The sequence below is a fragment of the Lactuca sativa genome, chromosome 7 (genome assembly GCF_002870075.4).
Source record: "Lactuca sativa cultivar Salinas chromosome 7, Lsat_Salinas_v11, whole genome shotgun sequence".
NCBI classification, from domain to species: domain Eukaryota; kingdom Viridiplantae; phylum Streptophyta; class Magnoliopsida; order Asterales; family Asteraceae; genus Lactuca; species Lactuca sativa.
Window position 1 is genome coordinate 69,139,597 of NC_056629.2, and position 19,631 is coordinate 69,159,227.

Below are 19,631 nucleotides of genomic sequence, written 5' to 3' on the forward strand. Positions count from 1 at the left end.
GTATGGGTATTTTCGGAAAACATAATTCAACTCGACTGATTGCACGCATCACACCTGTTTTGACTTATAAAAATCTTCTTAGAAAATTTATCTATTTTTCGAAAAGATTACCAAATTCTTAGGTTGAATTCAGATACACCCGAGAGTGTACCCAAATCCCTCAAACCAAGGCTCTACTACCAACTTTTAATGTCCCACAAATACTAAGTAAAATTTTCATTTTTGAATAAGTCAAACCATTCATTCATTGCTCCAAAAGACAATTAGAGTCAAATATTCTCAAAACATCAGAGTAAAATCATAAACAATTAATGCAGAATAAATCTCCACGGGATGCATTGCAATCAATTTGGGCCCTTCCTTTTGAAACCAAAAGTACTTGAATACATTTTAAACAATAACCGTAAGCATAAAGCTTAGTGAGTTCCCCAAAATAACTCATACCATACATACATATCAGCTCGAAGATGTAATGGGCCTCTTTCAACCCCCAAGTCTATTTCAACTTCTTCGGTATCTTTCAACCAGTATGGATCTATTTCACCCCTGAGTCTATTTCAACTTCTTTAGTATCTTTCAACCGGTATGGGTCTATTTCACCCCCAAGTCTATTTCAACTCTATTGATATGTTTCAACCGGTACGGGTCTATTTCACCAACAAGTCTATTTCAACTCCTTCGGTATCATTCAACCGGTACGGGTTTATTCACCCGTACATCTAAGCATACAATCATATCATCAAGAGTTACAAAGACATCAAGCAAATATATGCATATCAACAAGTGTCACAAAGAAAACTATCATCCTACAAACATAATCCATTATGCCGACATTGGTGCCTTCGACCCACGAGTACAGTGAAAAGACTCACCTAAATTATCCAAAAGAATCCCCACAACTATCTCCAAAATAGAATAGCCAACCCAAGCTTCCTAAAGCGAAATTGAAACCACTCGTTAGTCAAATGCTCAATTCTACCCAAGTTTTACCAAAAGTCAAATTGGTTAAAAGTTAACGGTTAAAGATAAGGTCAGAATTTCAAACAATGGCCCTCTACGTCGTGGCCTTCCTTGGTCATGTCATGGGCACAAAATGCAAAAATAGTCGTTGAAAAGATGTTAGAGTCCACTCAACTCCAATACCACCCATAAAATGGACGAAAAGTGCTAAAAACCCAAAATGAGAAGATCTAAAGAACTAGATAGCAAGATTGGTACTTTATACTTACAATAGTCAAGAAATGTACTGTCTTTGTTGGATCCAAACTTGAAGAATCTTTCCTTGCAACCAAAAGAACCTTCATGATCTTTAAACTTCATCAAAATAACATAAAAAGCATCCAAAAGAGGAGAGATGAGAGGGGAGAAACTCAAATCTTGAAGGTGGAGACTAGGGTTTCTCCCAAGGGGTTCTAGAGGTGATAAAGGCTAAGAAAATACCCTAAAAATGTTGGATTAGTGTCTAAGCCCGTAACCATATTAGGTAAGTACTTGACCCGGTTGTGCATGGTCCTTTTGGGTTGCCTTCACCAAAGCAACTTAATTGGAGAAATAATAGAGAAAGGGGTTATTATGATTTATTAATATATTATATGAATAATATATTAAAGGAGAAATCATATTTGTTTAATTAATATTCAATATTGGTCAATAATTAATTAAGAATTAATTTTGTGATCAAATGTAATTAATTAAACTACAAGGGCTTAATTGTAATTATGTGATAGTTGCAAATTAGGGCAATGGATGCCCTAAGGGAGAGGTGGACGAATTCAAGGGGATAAGGCCCTAGAATTCGTCCAAGGATAAGGATATGGACTTATCTTATGGATTGCTTGGTAGGCAAGCAACTAGATAAGGATAAGGACTAAAACCCTAATCTCTATCCTATATAAAGACCCCTTGGCTAAGGGAAATCGGTCACTTGATTCTAAGAAGCCTTAGAGCCGATTTCTAGCCTCTCCCCCCTCTATCTCTCTCTCTCTCTCTCTCTCTCTCTCTCTTGCCTCTCCATTTGCTTGTGGTGTTTGTGAGCCATTAGAGGTACTACACTTGTGGTACTTTCTTTCCAAGACAAGAGATTGAAGAAGTGTTTTGTTATTGCAACATAACAACAAGAGGTATGTAATCCCTTCTAGTTTATATAAATTTCGAAATATATACATACATGCTAGGGTTCTTCTTGTGTTCATAAAGTTGTGTATCTAATAGAGAAAACATAGATCCAAAATCTAGGGTTGCATGCACACATAGGATTGTTTGCTCAAATCCCAACAAAAACATGAATACTTACCTTTGAATACCTTGAAAACCCTAAAAATTTGTGGTTTTGGGCTGCACAATTCTCACATCGTGAGAATATGCCTCTCACTTCGTGAGAACGGGTTTTCACCCAATTCCATTCCAACTTCAAACAGTTATAACTTCTTCGTTTCAACTCCATTTTCGGTAATCTTTATATCCACATAAAGGTATTGATGATCCCCACACTTCTATCTAGTTAAATTTGGCTTAACGTATATCGAACTAAAACCGTAATCCATGCAAGAATCCTAACATATAACTTTTCCCACTTTACCCTTTAGCTCCAAAATACAAACCAAGGGCTTATAACACATAACCAATATTATCAACATTCAATAGGGTCTAAATCCTATCCCCTTTAAGCCCTAGGCCTTTATTGGATCCATATAGTTCCCACAATCCCGAAATAAGAAACTTCTCAAAATAGGATGTTACATGGTGTCTTGCATCGAAATAATGGACCCTACATATCACATTTTATGTACATAGATGGCGTTATGTTTGTTGGTCAATCAAAAAATTTCCTAATCTAAAAATACTGTTTAGATGTTTCCATATCTTTTCTGGTATAAAGGTTAATATCACAAAAAGTAGAGTCTTTGGTTTTGGAATTGATAACATTGAGCTTTCTCTGATGGAAAACCTTCTTAATTGTGAAGCTAGTTCATTACCTTTTACTAACCTAGGGATCCCGATTGGTGCAAACATGAATCTGAATTGACATTGGAAACTGATTGTTGACAAGTTTCAAGAAAGATTGAGCAACTAGAAAGCAAAAGACTAACACTAGTCAAATCGACTCTCAGGAGCATACCACTTTGTTTTCTCAATCTTCCAAGCACAAAAAAAATTTGTTCCCTTAAAGGCATATAAAGAAACTTTTTATTGAGTGAGGGAGAGAAAAAGAAGAGTATTAATTAGGTTGCTTAGCAAAGGCTTGTATCTCCAAAAAGTATGGGAGGTCTTGGGATTAGTTGTCTTATGAACTTCAATCTGGCGTTGCTAGCAAAATGGTGGTGGAGGATTAAAAGGGACAAAAAATGCTTATGGTCTCAAACAATTAAAGTGATTCACAAATACACACGGCATGGTAATTGCGCTCTAGCTATAAAACAATTTTTGGACGTTTGGTTAAATATTGCAAGCATACAACAAGACTTGGTGGAAAAAGGGGTGAACCTCCAAGAATTATTCGAGAGGAAGTATTTTGTGGAACAAGTATATTGTTCTCGAAAGACTCTTGGATTGGAAACATACCTTTCAAGACTCGTTTTCCCAAGATTTACACCATTGAAGCGGAAAAAATTGTTTAATTTCAGATCGGCTTAACGTTGGGGAAAACTCTATAATTTCATTGAGTTGGAATTGGTAGAAGCCTTATAGGAGAGGTGCGGAAAGCACAAAATTCCAGGACCTTATTGAGTTATTAGATACTCATAAGGGATTTTCTAATAGCGAAGACTCTTCGTCATGGTCGTGTTGTTCAAATGGAACATTTTGGGTAAAATATTCACGTGATAAAATTGACTCAAGGTCGTATACCTGATATCCAGTAGAATTTTTGTGGAATCCAATTCTCCTAATCAAGGTTAACTATCTTATTTGGCAGTTGTTTCTAAATCGGATTCCGACTGCAAATAATCTGGTTTCCCATGGTGTTAATCTAGATTCGATCTTGTGCACATTCTACCGAGTGGTTGAAGAGTTAATGGACCATTCGCTTGTTAAATGCTCTCATGCAAAACAAGTCTGGAATTGGAGTTTTCACTAGTTGGGTCTAAATGATGTACCTATTGCCACAATTAGTGGTGTCATGGCTGTCCTCAAATCTATATATGCTAATGAAGTTTTAAAAAGGAAAATCACATATGCATTGTTTGAGACAGTTATTTGGATTATTTGGAAGGCTAAAAATAGGGGTTGGCTAAAAAAACATCTCATATTGCAATATGGACACCCTAATTAATTTTTTAAATATTTTTATTGGCTGAAATTGAATTGTTTTCCGAAAAAGCTGATTATAAACAGCTAATTATTAGTTGACTTTTTATAGAAGTGTCAATAGAGTGTTTAAAGGGTGTCTTATTAGCAACACCCTAAAAATAAAACATTGTCCAGAAAGGGGAATATTACCTATTCGAAAGTGATAAAAGATATAAAGTTGTGTGTCTTTTTTTAGGGGAAAGCATAGAGGAAAGTGTCATAATTTGGATTGGATTGTTTGGGGTCAATCGCCTATCATTGCAAGCAAAATGTTTCTTCAAGCTTAGAATTAATGCAACTTTACAAACTAGGATTTAGGGTGGGTGGGGGTGGGTTAGATTTTTTTTCTTTGGTGTTCTTTGTGTGTGCCACTCTCTCAGCCTTGTCAAATATCGCGTGTGTATTGGTGTATGTTTTTCTTTACAATATGGGTGAATTATAGTTAGTAGTATGGCTTTGGGTTGGGTGTAGTTGCTCTTTTTTCGATCGTTGTTCTTTTTTGTTGTGTTGTTTATTGGGGTGGGTTTGCTTGGTGTGCGTTTTTCTTCTGTGTTGTGTATGTGTTGTAGGTTCATCATGGATCCGATTATTTTCATATTGTGTTCATGTAGTGAGTGAGGTGACATTCTGTTTATTAAAAGTTGTATAACTAACATGTTTTGTTTTAGTCTTTTCTTAGTGAAGAATTGGATCTGGAGAATTCTATTGTTGGAGCTTTGGGGGTGTTCAAGTGGAATCCTATTTTTTGGTGTTGAATCGGACAAATTTACCCCTTGGTCATATTGGTTTTATCTCTAAATTGGATTTTTTTTTTGTTGGTGTGGATTCAGACAAGTCTACTCTTGAAGAAAAGTGGGTTTTTTTTATATAGTTTTATTCACTGTTCAAAAAAAATAATAATAATAATAAGAATTCGTATTTTTCAAAAAAATAATTTTGATGTAATATGCTCCACATTTAATGATTATGTAATATGCTCCATATTTAATGATTTAATAGAATGTTAGACATACTCAAATCCATTGCTTGAATGAGGTTCGTGAATTGTTCTTAAAAACCTTCATTTGTCGCTTCAGTGTAGATATGGGAACCTACAAGATAAGGCATTATTTAACAAACTTTTCATTTTTTGTGGGTTATGGATATGTTTGATAAAAATAATTGAAAGTTGTAACTTCATTTGTATAAAAGTGTTTTTCAAAGTAGTTGTAAGCTTTGTAGAGAATAACATAAAAAGACATATGTCAAAGTTGCAACATAAAGCATAGAAGTTACAAGCTAAAAGTTCATAAAAGCTTTCAAAATCTAATAAAAATCGTTTTAGATTAAGATTTTTTTTTATTTTAATATAAAAGTAAAAACTTTAAGCTCATAGTCCCTAAGGAAGTTTTTTTTTTCCTTAAATTGAGTTATTAAAAAGCTTAAGCTAAAATTTCTAGAAGCTCTGAAAACTTCATTGCCAAACATGAAACAGCTCATGTATATAATATCGCAAATCATATTGTAAGACAATTTTTGCATATTAATATTGTTAAAGTAAAAACTAACTATAGAAATTAAGTAGAAACCATAATAACAACTATGAGTTTTGAAGTTAATAACTATTTATCATTTTATTCAACAGTTTGAATACGAAAACGAACTCTTCTTTAAGATATGAATACTTATTTTGATGAATAGCTAACTGATTCATTCCAAAGAAAAAATAAAAATGGGAAATACATGACATATACACTCAAAGATCGTATACCTTCGTACCAAATCAGTACAAACTCGTCAAAATTAGATGAAAAAACAATTTCACACGAGTATTTGAACTTTCAAGATAGACGGAGTAACCAAAATGGCAATTCAAAACAAATTATTCTAACATAACACTCCAAATAAAGGGTTATACAACCATATAACATATAATAAAGAAACAACAAAAATCAAACCTTAATTAAATGAACGAGGTGATATTCAATCAGAGTTGATGATCTTCATCACACGAATCAAAAAGCGACCTCCCACCATGGGAGATATCGGCCATGGGTCCTGCAACTGGAGATGAACAAGGTGATGAATTATTATTCGTAGAAACCATTAATGCCAACGATCCTTCACTCCAAGCTCGTCTAATAGGATACGCAACATTGGTCGCCGGGAAGACATGAGAGCACTTTCCACGCATCTTGTGGAGTGCACAGTTACAGTTCCGATGATAGGGTCTTCTTGTGATCTCCATATCACCTCTGATACATCCTTCAAATCCACCACCACGGAAAAACCCATCTCCGGCAGCTGTCCCGGAGGCCATTCCTTGTCTTAGACACCAACCAGTTGATGATACGATTCAGTTTTCCTCTCGCTTCTTCTGTTTTCCAGTTTGGAAGCTGTCACTTGTTTATCGGGGTTGTTACAGTATTACCTACAAACTAGACCTGTTTTTAGGCCAGTTTAGAGATTTTGTGTGTTAGAGAAATGGTCTATACATATTTGTGGTATGTAGGGCATGTCGTTCTCTTACTTTAAGATGAAATGTATTAGTTAAGTTTCTTCTTTATTTTAATTAATCGTTACATTTCTATTTCTTCTAAGAATTAATTACAAAAGTCTTTTTAGTTGTATGGTTTATCATTAATGTTTAAATTGTGAAACACGTTAATTTTGTTGTAGAAGATTCTCTTATTTGATCATTATTGAATGATAATTTATTTACGTAAACACGCACAGACTGTAATAATTTTTACAAAAAGTCAAAAACAAATTCAAAATTTTGATAAATAAGATCTAAATTTTAACAAAATGCCTCGTATATGAATCCATGTGGCAATATTTTGAGAATGTTCCAAGATAAATATCAAATGAATGAAGTTCAATCAAAAGTACTAATTCCTTTCCCAATAACCACCGAATTTATTTACCAAAAGACGTACTAAACTGTTAAATTACATTAGAATATTTATCTAAACTCAGTTTTAGGTATCTTTAATTTTATTTTATTTTATTTCTTACTCAAAACTAAATGTGGTTTTAAGCTTATTTTCGTTTTTAATTTTTTTTCTTATGCTCTTAACTTTTTTCATTTTATTTTTCAACAATTTGATAATTCTTTTTTATCTTTTTCAAAAATTATAAAGTGTAAGAATATATTATAATATATTATAATTTCGGGTTTTTTTTGGTTCTTTATAGGTTTAATGTTTTCAATTTTTTTTATTTGGATGCAAGTAAAAGTAAATGAAAAAATTATAACTTCAAAGGATTGAAAAAATATAAAGAAATAAAAGTTGGATGAAAATTAATAATATAGATAGACCAAAGGCTCAAATATGTAATTTATTCATTTTTAATTAATTTTTTTGATTTGTTACTCAAAACTAAATTTGGTTTTAAGCTTTTTTTCATTTTTAAATTTTTTGTCGTATGCTCTTAACTTTTTTCATTTTATTTTCAATAATCTGATAATTTTTTTTTATCTTTTTCAAAAATTATAAAGTGTATATGAAAATATTAAAGTATATTACAGTTTGGGTTTTTTTTTTTTTTTTTTTTTTTTTTTTTTTTTTTTTTTTTTGTTATTTATAGGTTTAATGTTTTCCATTTTTTTATTTGGATGCAAGTAAATGAAAAATTATAACTTAAAAGGAATGAAAAAATATAAAGAAATAAAAGTTTGACGAAAATTATTAATATAAATAGACCAAAGGCTCAAATTTGTAATTTATTCATTTTTAATTAATTGGTAGACTTAATATAAAGAAATATTAAACATAGTGATACATGATAATAACTACAATATACATTTTCAACTGGTAAAATGTGTTTATATACATGATAACAAATATTGAACAAAAAAAACGAAAACAAATATTTATCCAAATTAATCATATGTGATAAAATACATCTAATCATATGTGATTATATGAATCAAATAACATATAATTTATGTGGACACAATTTAATTTTGTTTTGTCGATTCAATAGTTCTTCTCATGTATATTATCACATGTGATTATATGTATAATCGTATGTGATTAAGTACATGAGAACAACTATTGAATCGAGAAGACAAAAATGAATCTTGTCCACCTCAAATCATATGTGATTATATACATATAATCACATGTAATTAAATAAAACAAATCAACTATTCAATCGAAACAGCAAAAATAAATATTGTCTACATAAATCATATCTGATTAAATACATATAATCACATGTGATTATACGTATCCAATCATGTATGATTTATGTGGATAAGATTCATTGTCACATTTTCGATTCAGTAATTGTTCTTTGTCAACTGTAATAATATGTGATTAAATACATATAATCACATGTGATTATATATATATCTAATCACATATGATTTATATGGACAAAAAATAATGATGTCTATATAAATTATATGTGATTAAATACATATAATCAAACATGATTATATACACGAGAACAACTATTGAATCGAGAACACGAAGATAAATATTGTCCACATATATCATATATGATTCAACGCATATAATCATATGTGATTATATGCATCTAATAACATAGAATTTATGTGGAAAATATTCATTTTCGTGTTCTCGATTCAGTTGTTGGTCTTGTGTATTTAATTACATTAGATTATATATATATCTAATAAAATACGATTTATATGGACAATATTCATTTTCGCATTTTCGTTCAATAGTTGTTCTTATACATTTAGTCACATATGATTTTTGTACATAAGATTCATTTTCGTGTTTTTTATTTAATAGTTTTTCTTTTTCCACATTAATCATATGTGATTAAACACATACAATTATATACATAAGAAAAATATTGAATCAAAAATGCAAAAATGAAGATTATTAATATAAATCATATGTGATTTGATACATATAATCACATGTGATTAAGTACATGAGTACAACTATTAAATTGAAAAAGAAATAATGAATCTTGTCCACATAAATCATATGTAATTAGGTACATATAATCATATATGATTATATGTATTTAATCACATATGATTTATGTGAACAATATTCATTTTTGCGTTTTTAATTCAATAGTTGGTATCGTGTATTTAATCACAAACGATTTATATGAAAAAGATTTGTTTTCACATTCTTGATTCAATAAATCATATGTGATAATATATATATATATATATATATATATATATATATATATATATATATATATATATATATATATAATCACATGTAATTATATACACGAGAGTAACTATTGAATCAAGAACACTAAAACAATTTATGTCCACATTAATCATAAGTGATTAAATACATATAATCACATATGATTAAATATATGAGAAAAATTATTGAAACGAAAAATCAAAAATGAATATTATTCATGTAAATCATTGGTGATTGGATAAATATAATTACATGTGAGTATATGTATCTAATAACATATTATTAAAGTTGAGAAAAAAATATTATTGAATCGAGAACGCAATAATGACATATATGACAAAATATATCTAATCATATTTGATTAAATATATCTAATTACATGTGATTATATTTATCTAATCACATGATTTATATGGACAAAAAAGAATATTGTCCATATAAATCACATGTGAATAAATATAAATAATCACATGTGATTATCACATAATCATGGTTGGTGGTGATGGATGATGGTGGTGTATAATGATGTTTGGTGGTGGTGGTGAAGGGTGGTGGGGTGACAATGGGGTGGTGATTATAGTGGGTGGTGAGCGGTGGTGATGGGTGATAGAGACGAGTGAGGATGATAAGTGGTTGTGGTGGATGGGTGGGTAGTGCTTGGTGGTGAGGGTGGTGATGGTGTATGGTGGTTCTGGTGGGTGATGGGGTGGGGTGGTGGTGGCGGGTGGTTGTGATAGGTGGTGAAGGTGGTGGTGGTGATGGGTAGTATTCGGTGGTTTTCAGTGGTCAGTGGTTTTGGTGGGTGGTGGGTAGAGATGATGGTGACGGGTGGTGGCAGTGGGTGGTGGAGACGAGTGGTGGTGATGGGTAGTGGGTGGTGGTTGGTGGTAATGATAGGTGGTGGTCATAATGGTGGGTATTGGGTGGGTGGTAGTGATGGGTGGTTGAGGTGGGTGGGTGGGTGGTGATGATGGTGGGTGAGGGTGATGTGGCGGGTGGTGCGGCGAGTGGTGGTGATAGGTGGTGGTTGGTGGTAGTGGTGGGTAGTGGCTAAGTGGTAGTGATGGGTGGTAGAGGTGGGTGGGTGGTGGTCATGATGGTAGGTGGTGGGTGGGGGTGATGGTGGTGGGTGGTGGGTGGTGATGACCGGTGATGATGGATGATAGTGGTGGTGATGGGTGGTAAAAGTGACAGGTAGTGGTCATAGTGGTGGGTGGGTGGTAGCGATGGATGGTGGTGGGTGGGTAGTGGTTGTGGGTGGGTAGTGGTTGTGGGTGGGTAGTGGTGATGGTGGTGGTGGGTGGTGGACGATGGTCGTGGTTGGCGATGACGGATGGTGGTGATGATGTTGGGTGGTAGTTCTCGTGGGTGGTGGGTAGGGGTGGTGATGATGGGTGGCGGTGAAGGTGGTGGTGGTGGATTATATTGTTTGTGTGGTGAGTGGTGTTGGTTAATGAGTTTTTTAAATTTTTTTTACTTATTTCTTGGTTTATATTACTATTATATAATGATTTTAATATAAAAAAAATTATGTGGTTAAAATTTGTTTTCAAATGTTCTCGCAATAAAAAATGTTCTCGATTGAACGCTGCCATATATATATATATATATATATATATATATATATATATATATATATATATATATATATATATATATATATATATATATATAGAGAGAGAGAGAGAGAGAGAGTTCTTTTGGTAAATACAAGGTAGATAGGAATATCTTTTGAGTGTCTGAATTAAGATGAGTTGTCAAAATCTTGTAATAAACGTGTGGTATATCAAATTTTATGAAATGCTATTTTGTGTACATAGTTATGACATCGCATGAAAAGGTATTTTATGTATTTATGCCCAAACTCCCAAAAAAGTGGAAGATGTTTATATGACTTTTATCTTGTTTTGTTATGCACCGCTTATATTGTAGAATTTTAGCGTTTTGGACGAATCTTCTTAAATAAAGTAAGGCACCTATAATACGGTATGATAATCGGCCTCCCTTTAAAGGGAGGTTGGTAAGCGAGTTTGTTTTTTAAAACACAAAAGTATTATAAATGTTTAGTTTTTCTTTAAACGATAAATCTGAAATATTTTTGAACTATTTATAATTTAACTTATGTTTCGAATGAGACTAAAGATTAATCAGATAAGAGTTATATATTTTGTTTCGAATGAGACTAAAGATTAATCAGATAAGAGTTATATATTTGATTTCTTTATTTCATAGTTATCATGATTAAAAAGATTTTTATTGACTTATTTGATCATTGAAGTCTAAAGATTAACTCGATTTAGTTCCTAAAGATCTGATCATGTTAGATTAGATTCTAAAGTTTGAACTTTGGTTCTTTTTGCCCCTTACAACCTTATGAAGTCAATTACCATGTTATATTGCCTACATGACATCTTAAATTAAACCATAAACTTCTGATCATGCTAACTTAGACCCCGAATTATTATTTTTTAATTTTTTTTAGTAAAATTAAAACTTAGGTTTTAAGTTTATATATATATATATATATATATATATATATATATATATATATATATATATATATATATATATATATATTTGATTTTTTAGTCAAAACTAAACTCAGTTTTAATTTTTTTTAATGTTTTTTTTTATTTATTAAATCATGTTGATATTAAATTTACATCGAAAATTATAAATTATATAAGCATCCAAAAAATTTATTTATTATAATTTTATAACAAACAATTTATACTGATTGAAAACGTGTATTGCTCTTATTATCATGTATAACCATATTTAACATATCTTTAAATTAAGTGTACCAATTAATTAAAAGAAATCGATGGAAAAGTCTTAAAATTTAAGCCACTTTACGAAATAGTCTCAAATTATTATTTTTCTTTACAAAAAAGTCATAAAACTCAGTAAAATTTGCATTCTGATTTTTTTCCCTAGTTTAGCTGGTATTAATGTATTTTCTCATTTGGTAAAAATTTATTAAGTTTTATTTTCTTTCATCGTAAAGTGAACCGAATAAACCATGACCCAATAAATTAGAATCAATTAAATTGATCTTATTTGGTTTGATTATGGTTAATTATAAGATATATAAATCCAAAAAAAAAAAACAATTAAACCGAAACCGAAAAAAATGATCGGATAACACCCTATTTAGGTTAATTTTTATTTGTTTAAACTTAAATGTATGTAAAAGGATTATTATATCCTTTTGCTTTTCTACGTTTTTTTTAACATTATTGAACAAATGATCGTTTCTCTAAAATACTTATGGGGTGTTTGGCTTAACTTTTAAATAGCCAAAAGTCCTTTTAGAAAAAGATGATTGGCAAAAGACAAAAAACTTCTAAAAGCTATTTTTGGATTTTGCAAAGAAGAAAAATCAACTTTTTGAAAAAGTCAGGAAAATATGATTTTTTGTAACTTTTCCAAAAAGATTTTTTGGTCTCTAAAAAGCTAAGCCAAACACCCCCTAGTAAAATAATATTTAAACTACATTACTAAGTGAAATATTCCAACAATAACGATATGAATCACGGGGATTCATAAAAAAAAAAAAGAAAAAAAACTGAATTGTTTCAATCGACTTTAGTAACCGACTCATCAATTAAAACAAATGGAATGTCACAAGAAGACATTGAGTGTGTTTGATAAAAGTAGCTGTTAACTGGAAGCGGATAGTTGGTAGCGGGTAGCATGTAACGTGTTGCGGGTAGCTGGTAGCGGGAAACATTAACTTTTATTTGTTATATGAGTATTTTGTAAAAGTAACTAGAATCTTTTAAAATATATAAAATTACATAAAAGGACAATTGATTAAAAATAAATAAATATATAAATATATTTTTAAGGGTAATTATGGAATTTGATTTCAAAAGCTGAGTAGCGTTTTGTTAAACGCTACATGAAATAGCTTTTAGATTTGGAGCGTTTTGTTTAGACTAAAAGCTAAACGCTCGTACTATAAAACAAAGTTTTTTGTTTAAACTAGAGCGTTTTGTTAAAATCTAAAAGCTAGAAGCTCTCAAATACTTCCAAAAGATCCGTACCAAACACCTATCATTTGGTGATTTGCCACAAGGGTGCTTTCATCAAACTAAAGCTTTTCATCATTCGCTAAACTGTCATGAGAAGAAAATAATAAATTGCCTTTTTAGTCAACGTCTAAAAACTTATATTGACAATGGAATTTTCGTACAGTAATCTTTTGCGTAGGGGATTATTTTAAAAAAAAATGGAGAGATTTTCATTACTTGTTTTTGGGTGCACGAAAAGTGTTTTTTAATGTAAATCGTGAATATATGATAGTTGTATTCCATTTAATGTTATTATTTTTCTCCTCTTCACACATGATCCCCAACTATTTAAAAAAACTTATGAGTTCTCCAATATCATGGAGTTGCGGTTGAGGAATCGCACACCATTTAAACACCAACTCCCAGACTGCAATCGCCATAGGATAACGAATCAGGATATGTGTCGTATCTTCATCCTCCTGCAAACATTGTGAACATTTAGCTTCAATCCCTGGCACCCCTCTTCTTATCAGCGCCTTGTTGGATGGAATTCGACCAAGATTGGCTCTCCAAATGAAAGTTAAGACCTTGATTGGGATATCATGTATCCATGGTATAATCACATCACTACTCGCCGGTTCCATATTATCCAGTTTTGATCTAAGGTCATGTACGTGATATTTTCCATCATTCGATATGGTGCACTTCCAATTATCCATCCCGGATGTCGGGCGGAAATCACCGATAACAGTTAAAAGCGTTTGCAAACTCTGTACCTGATCATCCGTTGTTAAGGGCGATCTCCACTTCCACATTGGACCTGCCTCGTGTATCCTTTCCTTAATTGTACATGACTTTCGGCGCTCCATTTGAAACAGCTCAGGAAATCTCTTTCTTAAAGGTTCCTTATCACACCATGCATCCATCCAAAAGAGAGTGTCGCCGCCATCTTTAACCTGTTTTCTTAAAATATCTTGAAAACTGATTCCAGCCTCTTCTAATTCCTTTATTACCCCTGCTATGTTGTTCCATACACCGGGGATGGTTTTCTTTGAAAGTCTCTCTGCAGGTTTATTTTTTAAGTTATGAATTCCCATGACTACTCGTCGCCACAGTGCTGATCTGTTATTCTTCATATCCCACCACCATTTAACTATTAATGTCAGGTTAAAAGCTCGCAGGGAACCTAATCCCAAACCCCCTTTTTCTTTTGGAGCAATGACCTTCTCCCATGAAACCCATCATATTTTATACTTATTATCACCTCCACCCCAAAGAAATTGTCTACGGATTTTTTCAAGTACTTCAATGACACCTATTGGGGCAACAAAAAATTGACATGTAATATGATGGAAGGCTACTGAGAACAGCTGATGTGTGTAAAACGCACTAGTTTTAATCCTACTAACTTAAATACAAAGACAAACACACGAAAGGCAGTGTACCTATCGATTAGCAGTTTAGTTCAGGTAAGTAGGGTATCGAACACTGGGAACGGTAAACAATTAAAATAAATGTTAATATTATCTAAATAAAACAAGTAATAAAAGAGGGGGGTTTTCTAGTTTTGCAAGACTAGAAACTTAATCAATCAATTAACTTTCAAACAAAGACAATTAACAACTAAGAAGAACAAGAAAGGACAACTAGATTCAATGATAAAAGAGACTTCTGTTCAGATTCGATTCACTTATTCCTATGGTTGATTTCGTGGCAAGTGCAATGGATTAATATGTCAATGGTTACCGATTCCTAATGTGATTGGGTTCATGTTCATTATTACCAATCCTTTAGTAGACAAGTTAATTCAAACAATGGCCAGTTGATTAAACTAACAAGTTTCCTAGTGTTTAGTTCGTATCAAGCAAGAATTATAATAATAGTTAATCAAATTTGTTCAATTCAATCAACTCATGTATAGATGTTCATCACACATGCTCACACATTGATTTACATATTTTATAGTTAACCCTAGTTTCATATTCACTATTCCTAGGCATACAATCTTATATTCATAAAACTATATGAATCAAGTAATCAAGAAGATATTCATGCAACTCAATCACTTATTTGTTAACTAAAAACATTTATCATCAATACATAAGGATCTTTAATAAGCTTAACAAGATGAATAACCAAATTAATATCAATTCAACCACTCAATCAAACCATATTCATAAGATTATCTCATCCAAATAGAAGTAAAAAGCTTTTAGCTCATATCTAAAGCAAGTAATAACCTAAAATCAAAATCTAATGATTCAAACATGGTTCAAAACAAAGATTAAGAAAAGAAGAATGATTATTTGCCTTTGATTCTCTTCTAAATTGTCTCTTATGTTGCAATCTCGAAAATAGCAGCTCCAAGAACCCTTCTGGTCTTCAAAAGTCGCAGCTAGCCTCCACAAAAAGTTAGGGTTCGAATAAGAAGATTTTCTATATATAAATTCTGAAAACAGCGTCAACTCGACGAGTTTTCACCAAAAACCCGTCGAGTTTTTTCGATAATCCGCGTATACAGCGTGTACGGCAAGGCATCTTCGAATCTGGAACATTCTAACCAACTCGTCGAGTTTCTTTTGGAATCAACATTTTTTCAAAACATGAAAGTCATCCGAAATTGTGTCTAGTTTTCATAACATTTTGAATCTCGTCAATCAGAGTTACGGTTCATGAGATATGGTCAAAACACTGATGAGGGGTCAAGCTGTCCAGCAACATCCTTCTTTCTTCAAAATCCAAGATCCAAGCTTCCAATCACTCAATCCTCTTCCTTTCCCACCCGGGCATGTCTTTTATTGCTGAAATTGAAATATTAAGCTAATTAAGTATCTTTTGTTCATAAAATGATATAAAATCAACAATAATTAATAAGATAATGAATGATTTCTATGACTAAATAAGCCCATATCAACAGCCTTAGCCAAGGTCAATCTACCTCCAAATGAGAGATTTTTTGCTTTCCATGGAGAAAGTTTGGAATAAAATCTGTCAATTATGGGTTTCTAGTGCTTTTTTAACTTCATATTTGCCCCCACCGGTATCCCAAGATACGTGAACGGCAGAGAAGCAGGTTCACATCCTAATGGTGCAGCCCATCGAGTGATTTCCTGCATGTCAACTTCAATACCAAACACCCTTGACTTAGAAAAATTAACTTTCAATCCCGATGCTACTTGAAAACATCTCAACACCCTTACAAGGTTTTTAATATTATCTTGATTCCATTCTCCTACAAATAGGGCATCGTCGGCATAAAACAAATGTGAGATGGTTGTTTCCGAGTGTGGAACTTTGATTCCTCGAAAAATCCCCTTTTGACAAGCCGCCCTCATAGCAATATTAAGACCTTCCATTGCTATTATAAAAAGGAACAACGATAAAGGATCACCTTGCCTCACACCTCTCTTCATTTCAAATTCTTTTGTTGGAGAGCCGTTAATAATGACTGATAATCTAGCTGAATGAAGACATCCTCTAATCCACATTCGCCATTTATCTCCATACCCCATTTGACTAAGAATCGATTCCAGATATTCCCAATTTACGGAGTCAAAGGCTTTTTGAAAATCTACTTTGAACAATAGCATTTGTTTTTTTTTTTTGACTCTTTTTGCCCACGTGCATAGTTCGTTAACTATTAGTGGTCCATCTAAGATATTCCTTCCCTCCACATACGCTGATTGAGCTTCTCCGATGTTCTGACCTATTACATTTTTTATCCGATTAGCTAAGAGTTTTCAGATTATCTTATATAGGCATCCAATCAGACTGATAGGTCTATAATCCCGTAGGTGTGATGGATCTTTGATCTTTGGGATAAGGGTGATAAAAGCCGAATTACATCCCCGTTCCAATCTTCCATATCTTTCGAAGTGTTTTACATAATTTATGATATCTTCATGTAGTATACCCCAATATTTTTTAATAAAACCGAATGTGAACCCATCCGGTCCGGGAGTTTTATCTCCATCCCACGCCCATACAACCCTTTTGACTTCATCTGCTGTGAACGGTTCTTCAATTTCAGAACTAGCACTCGGAGAAAGCTTGCTAAAACTGTCACTAATAATTTTTGGCCTTGATGGCCACCGCTCCTGGAATTCCCCTGGAAGAAATTAAACGCCTCAAGTTTAATTGCATCTGCTTCAGTGGTCCATGATCCGTCAATGATCAGACCATGTATTCGGTTTTTGCATCTCCTGTTGTTGACATACCCATGAAAGAACGGGGAATTCTTATCTCCATCTATAACCCACCTTATTTTGGACCGTTGTTTTAGATCCAACAACCTTAGTTTCTCAAGTTCTGCAATCCTTTGGAATCCAAGAGTTCTTTCATTAATTTCATCACTTGAGAGAATACGATTTTCAGCCTCAATCTCCAGTTTGTGTGTCCTCTCTTTGAGTTCTTTTAATTCCTTCACTCTCTTGGATAATCATTTGCTCTCCAAATTTTTATTTCCTTTTTTAGATACCTAAGCTTTGCAGCCAAATATGCATCTGGGGTACCGTATCCCCTAAATTTCTCCCATGTCTCCCGAATTATATGCTCGCAGCCTTCGCGTTTCATCCAGGAATTGAAGAACCGAAATGGCGCTTTCCCAAAGTCAACATCAGCAGTGCGAAGGGTGATAGGGCAATGATCAGACAACTCCCTTGGTAAAGCTATAGCTGATACATTAGGAAAAATCTCCATGAAATTCTTACAAACTTGGAATCTATCGAGTTTGCTCATCTTGACATCGGTCCGACAACAATAGGTGTATCTACTTCCTCCCATTCTGAGATCATGTAAATTTTCTAGATCTATAAATCGGTTGAACCAGAATGCTGGAGATAGATAACTACTACATAGATGATGGGAATTAACGTAAATGATTAGTTTATGATACACTTTCACCATAGTTTTCATCATACAAAGAAGTGGATACAAATACTTAAATCTTTGGTGCTCTTGATAATTTCTCTATTATCCGTCTAGATCAAGCCATTTTTATTGGTTGTTTCTTAGCCTTTATGCATGATTCCAATCGGTGGCCAAATCATATGTGAAAATTGGCCTAGAAATCATATGTTTCGAGTTTCTATGATTTTGATATTGGCATTGCAATTCATGATTTCGGCATTAATTACAAATTAACTACATGGTATATTTTAAAGAACTCAATTGACTTTGAAAGTTCAATGCTGGACAACTCTATCATTAAGACTGAGTTTCACCATCTCGTTAGGCAATTGTTTATGTTGCCATGTTGTAGGTTATATGCATGCAACTACTTTCCAAATCTCTTTCATTAAATGACATCTCTTGTTTTGATAATCTCTTAGTTGAGAAAATTGAAAAATTGTTGTGTTCATCCTTAGACATTGTCAAAAATTTGGATGACCAATCACCCACCCACACTGCTTCCTTAAATATTGCAAAAAAAAAAAAGAACGATATTTTGAAATGTTCAAGATTTTCAAACCACCTATATATCAAAAAGTATTCGAAAATAATATTAAAATTGAAATTTACAGAAAAACAGTAATTTTCGAATAATGTTATGTCATAAATTAGGTTTCAATAAATTTTATTGAGTTTGAAAATCATGATCAAGTTTGCAAAATATGAAAAGAAAAAAAAACAGTTTTTCGATGATGTTTTACATCAGAAAGTTCAAAAAATTCAAAGTGCTTTTCATAAAACAATATTTTCGAAGTTGTTTTGAAATCTCATATTTGACCTCGAAGAATAGTTTTTCGAATCAATTCTAATGTTGGATTTGGAAAATCACGTTTTCCAAATATCATGGTTGATGTATAGTTGTTAGTTTTTAAAATGGTGGTTATTATGCGATATAACTTTATTAAAATGGTTAGTGGTGTCATTATCAATAGCTCTGTTTTTATTTTGATTTTCCTCTTTCTAGGTGACTAGAGGGAATGCTACTATAGATACAACAACTCAATCCCGAGAGAAAAGATTTGTGAGGTAAAGTCTATAGACTGTAAGGCTGAAGGCTTGAATGGAAGAGCACTCCTAGATATAACGAAAAAACGTCGTTTAACTTATAGAAAACTATAAATAAAAAATAAGAAGTTTCTGTTGCCATATGAAGCCAAAGATATTCACGTACTGATTAGTTAAAAAGTTTTGAATTAAAAGATGTTTTAATGTATAAGTAACATGATCTTCGTCGTGGACAAAAAAA

General features: G+C 32.4%; 1 protein-coding gene across 1 annotated transcript; it reads right to left on the bottom strand.

Annotated features, from left to right (window-relative positions):
* Positions 1 to 6,017: 6,017 nt before the first annotated feature.
* LOC111879810 (uncharacterized) lies at positions 6,018 to 6,751 on the bottom strand. The gene has a single exon (XM_023876242.3). The coding sequence runs from the start codon at positions 6,584 to 6,586 to the stop codon at positions 6,254 to 6,256; it is 333 nt and encodes a 110-aa protein (XP_023732010.1). The 5' UTR covers positions 6,587 to 6,751; the 3' UTR covers positions 6,018 to 6,253.
* Between the last annotated feature and the right edge of the window lie 12,880 nt (positions 6,752 to 19,631).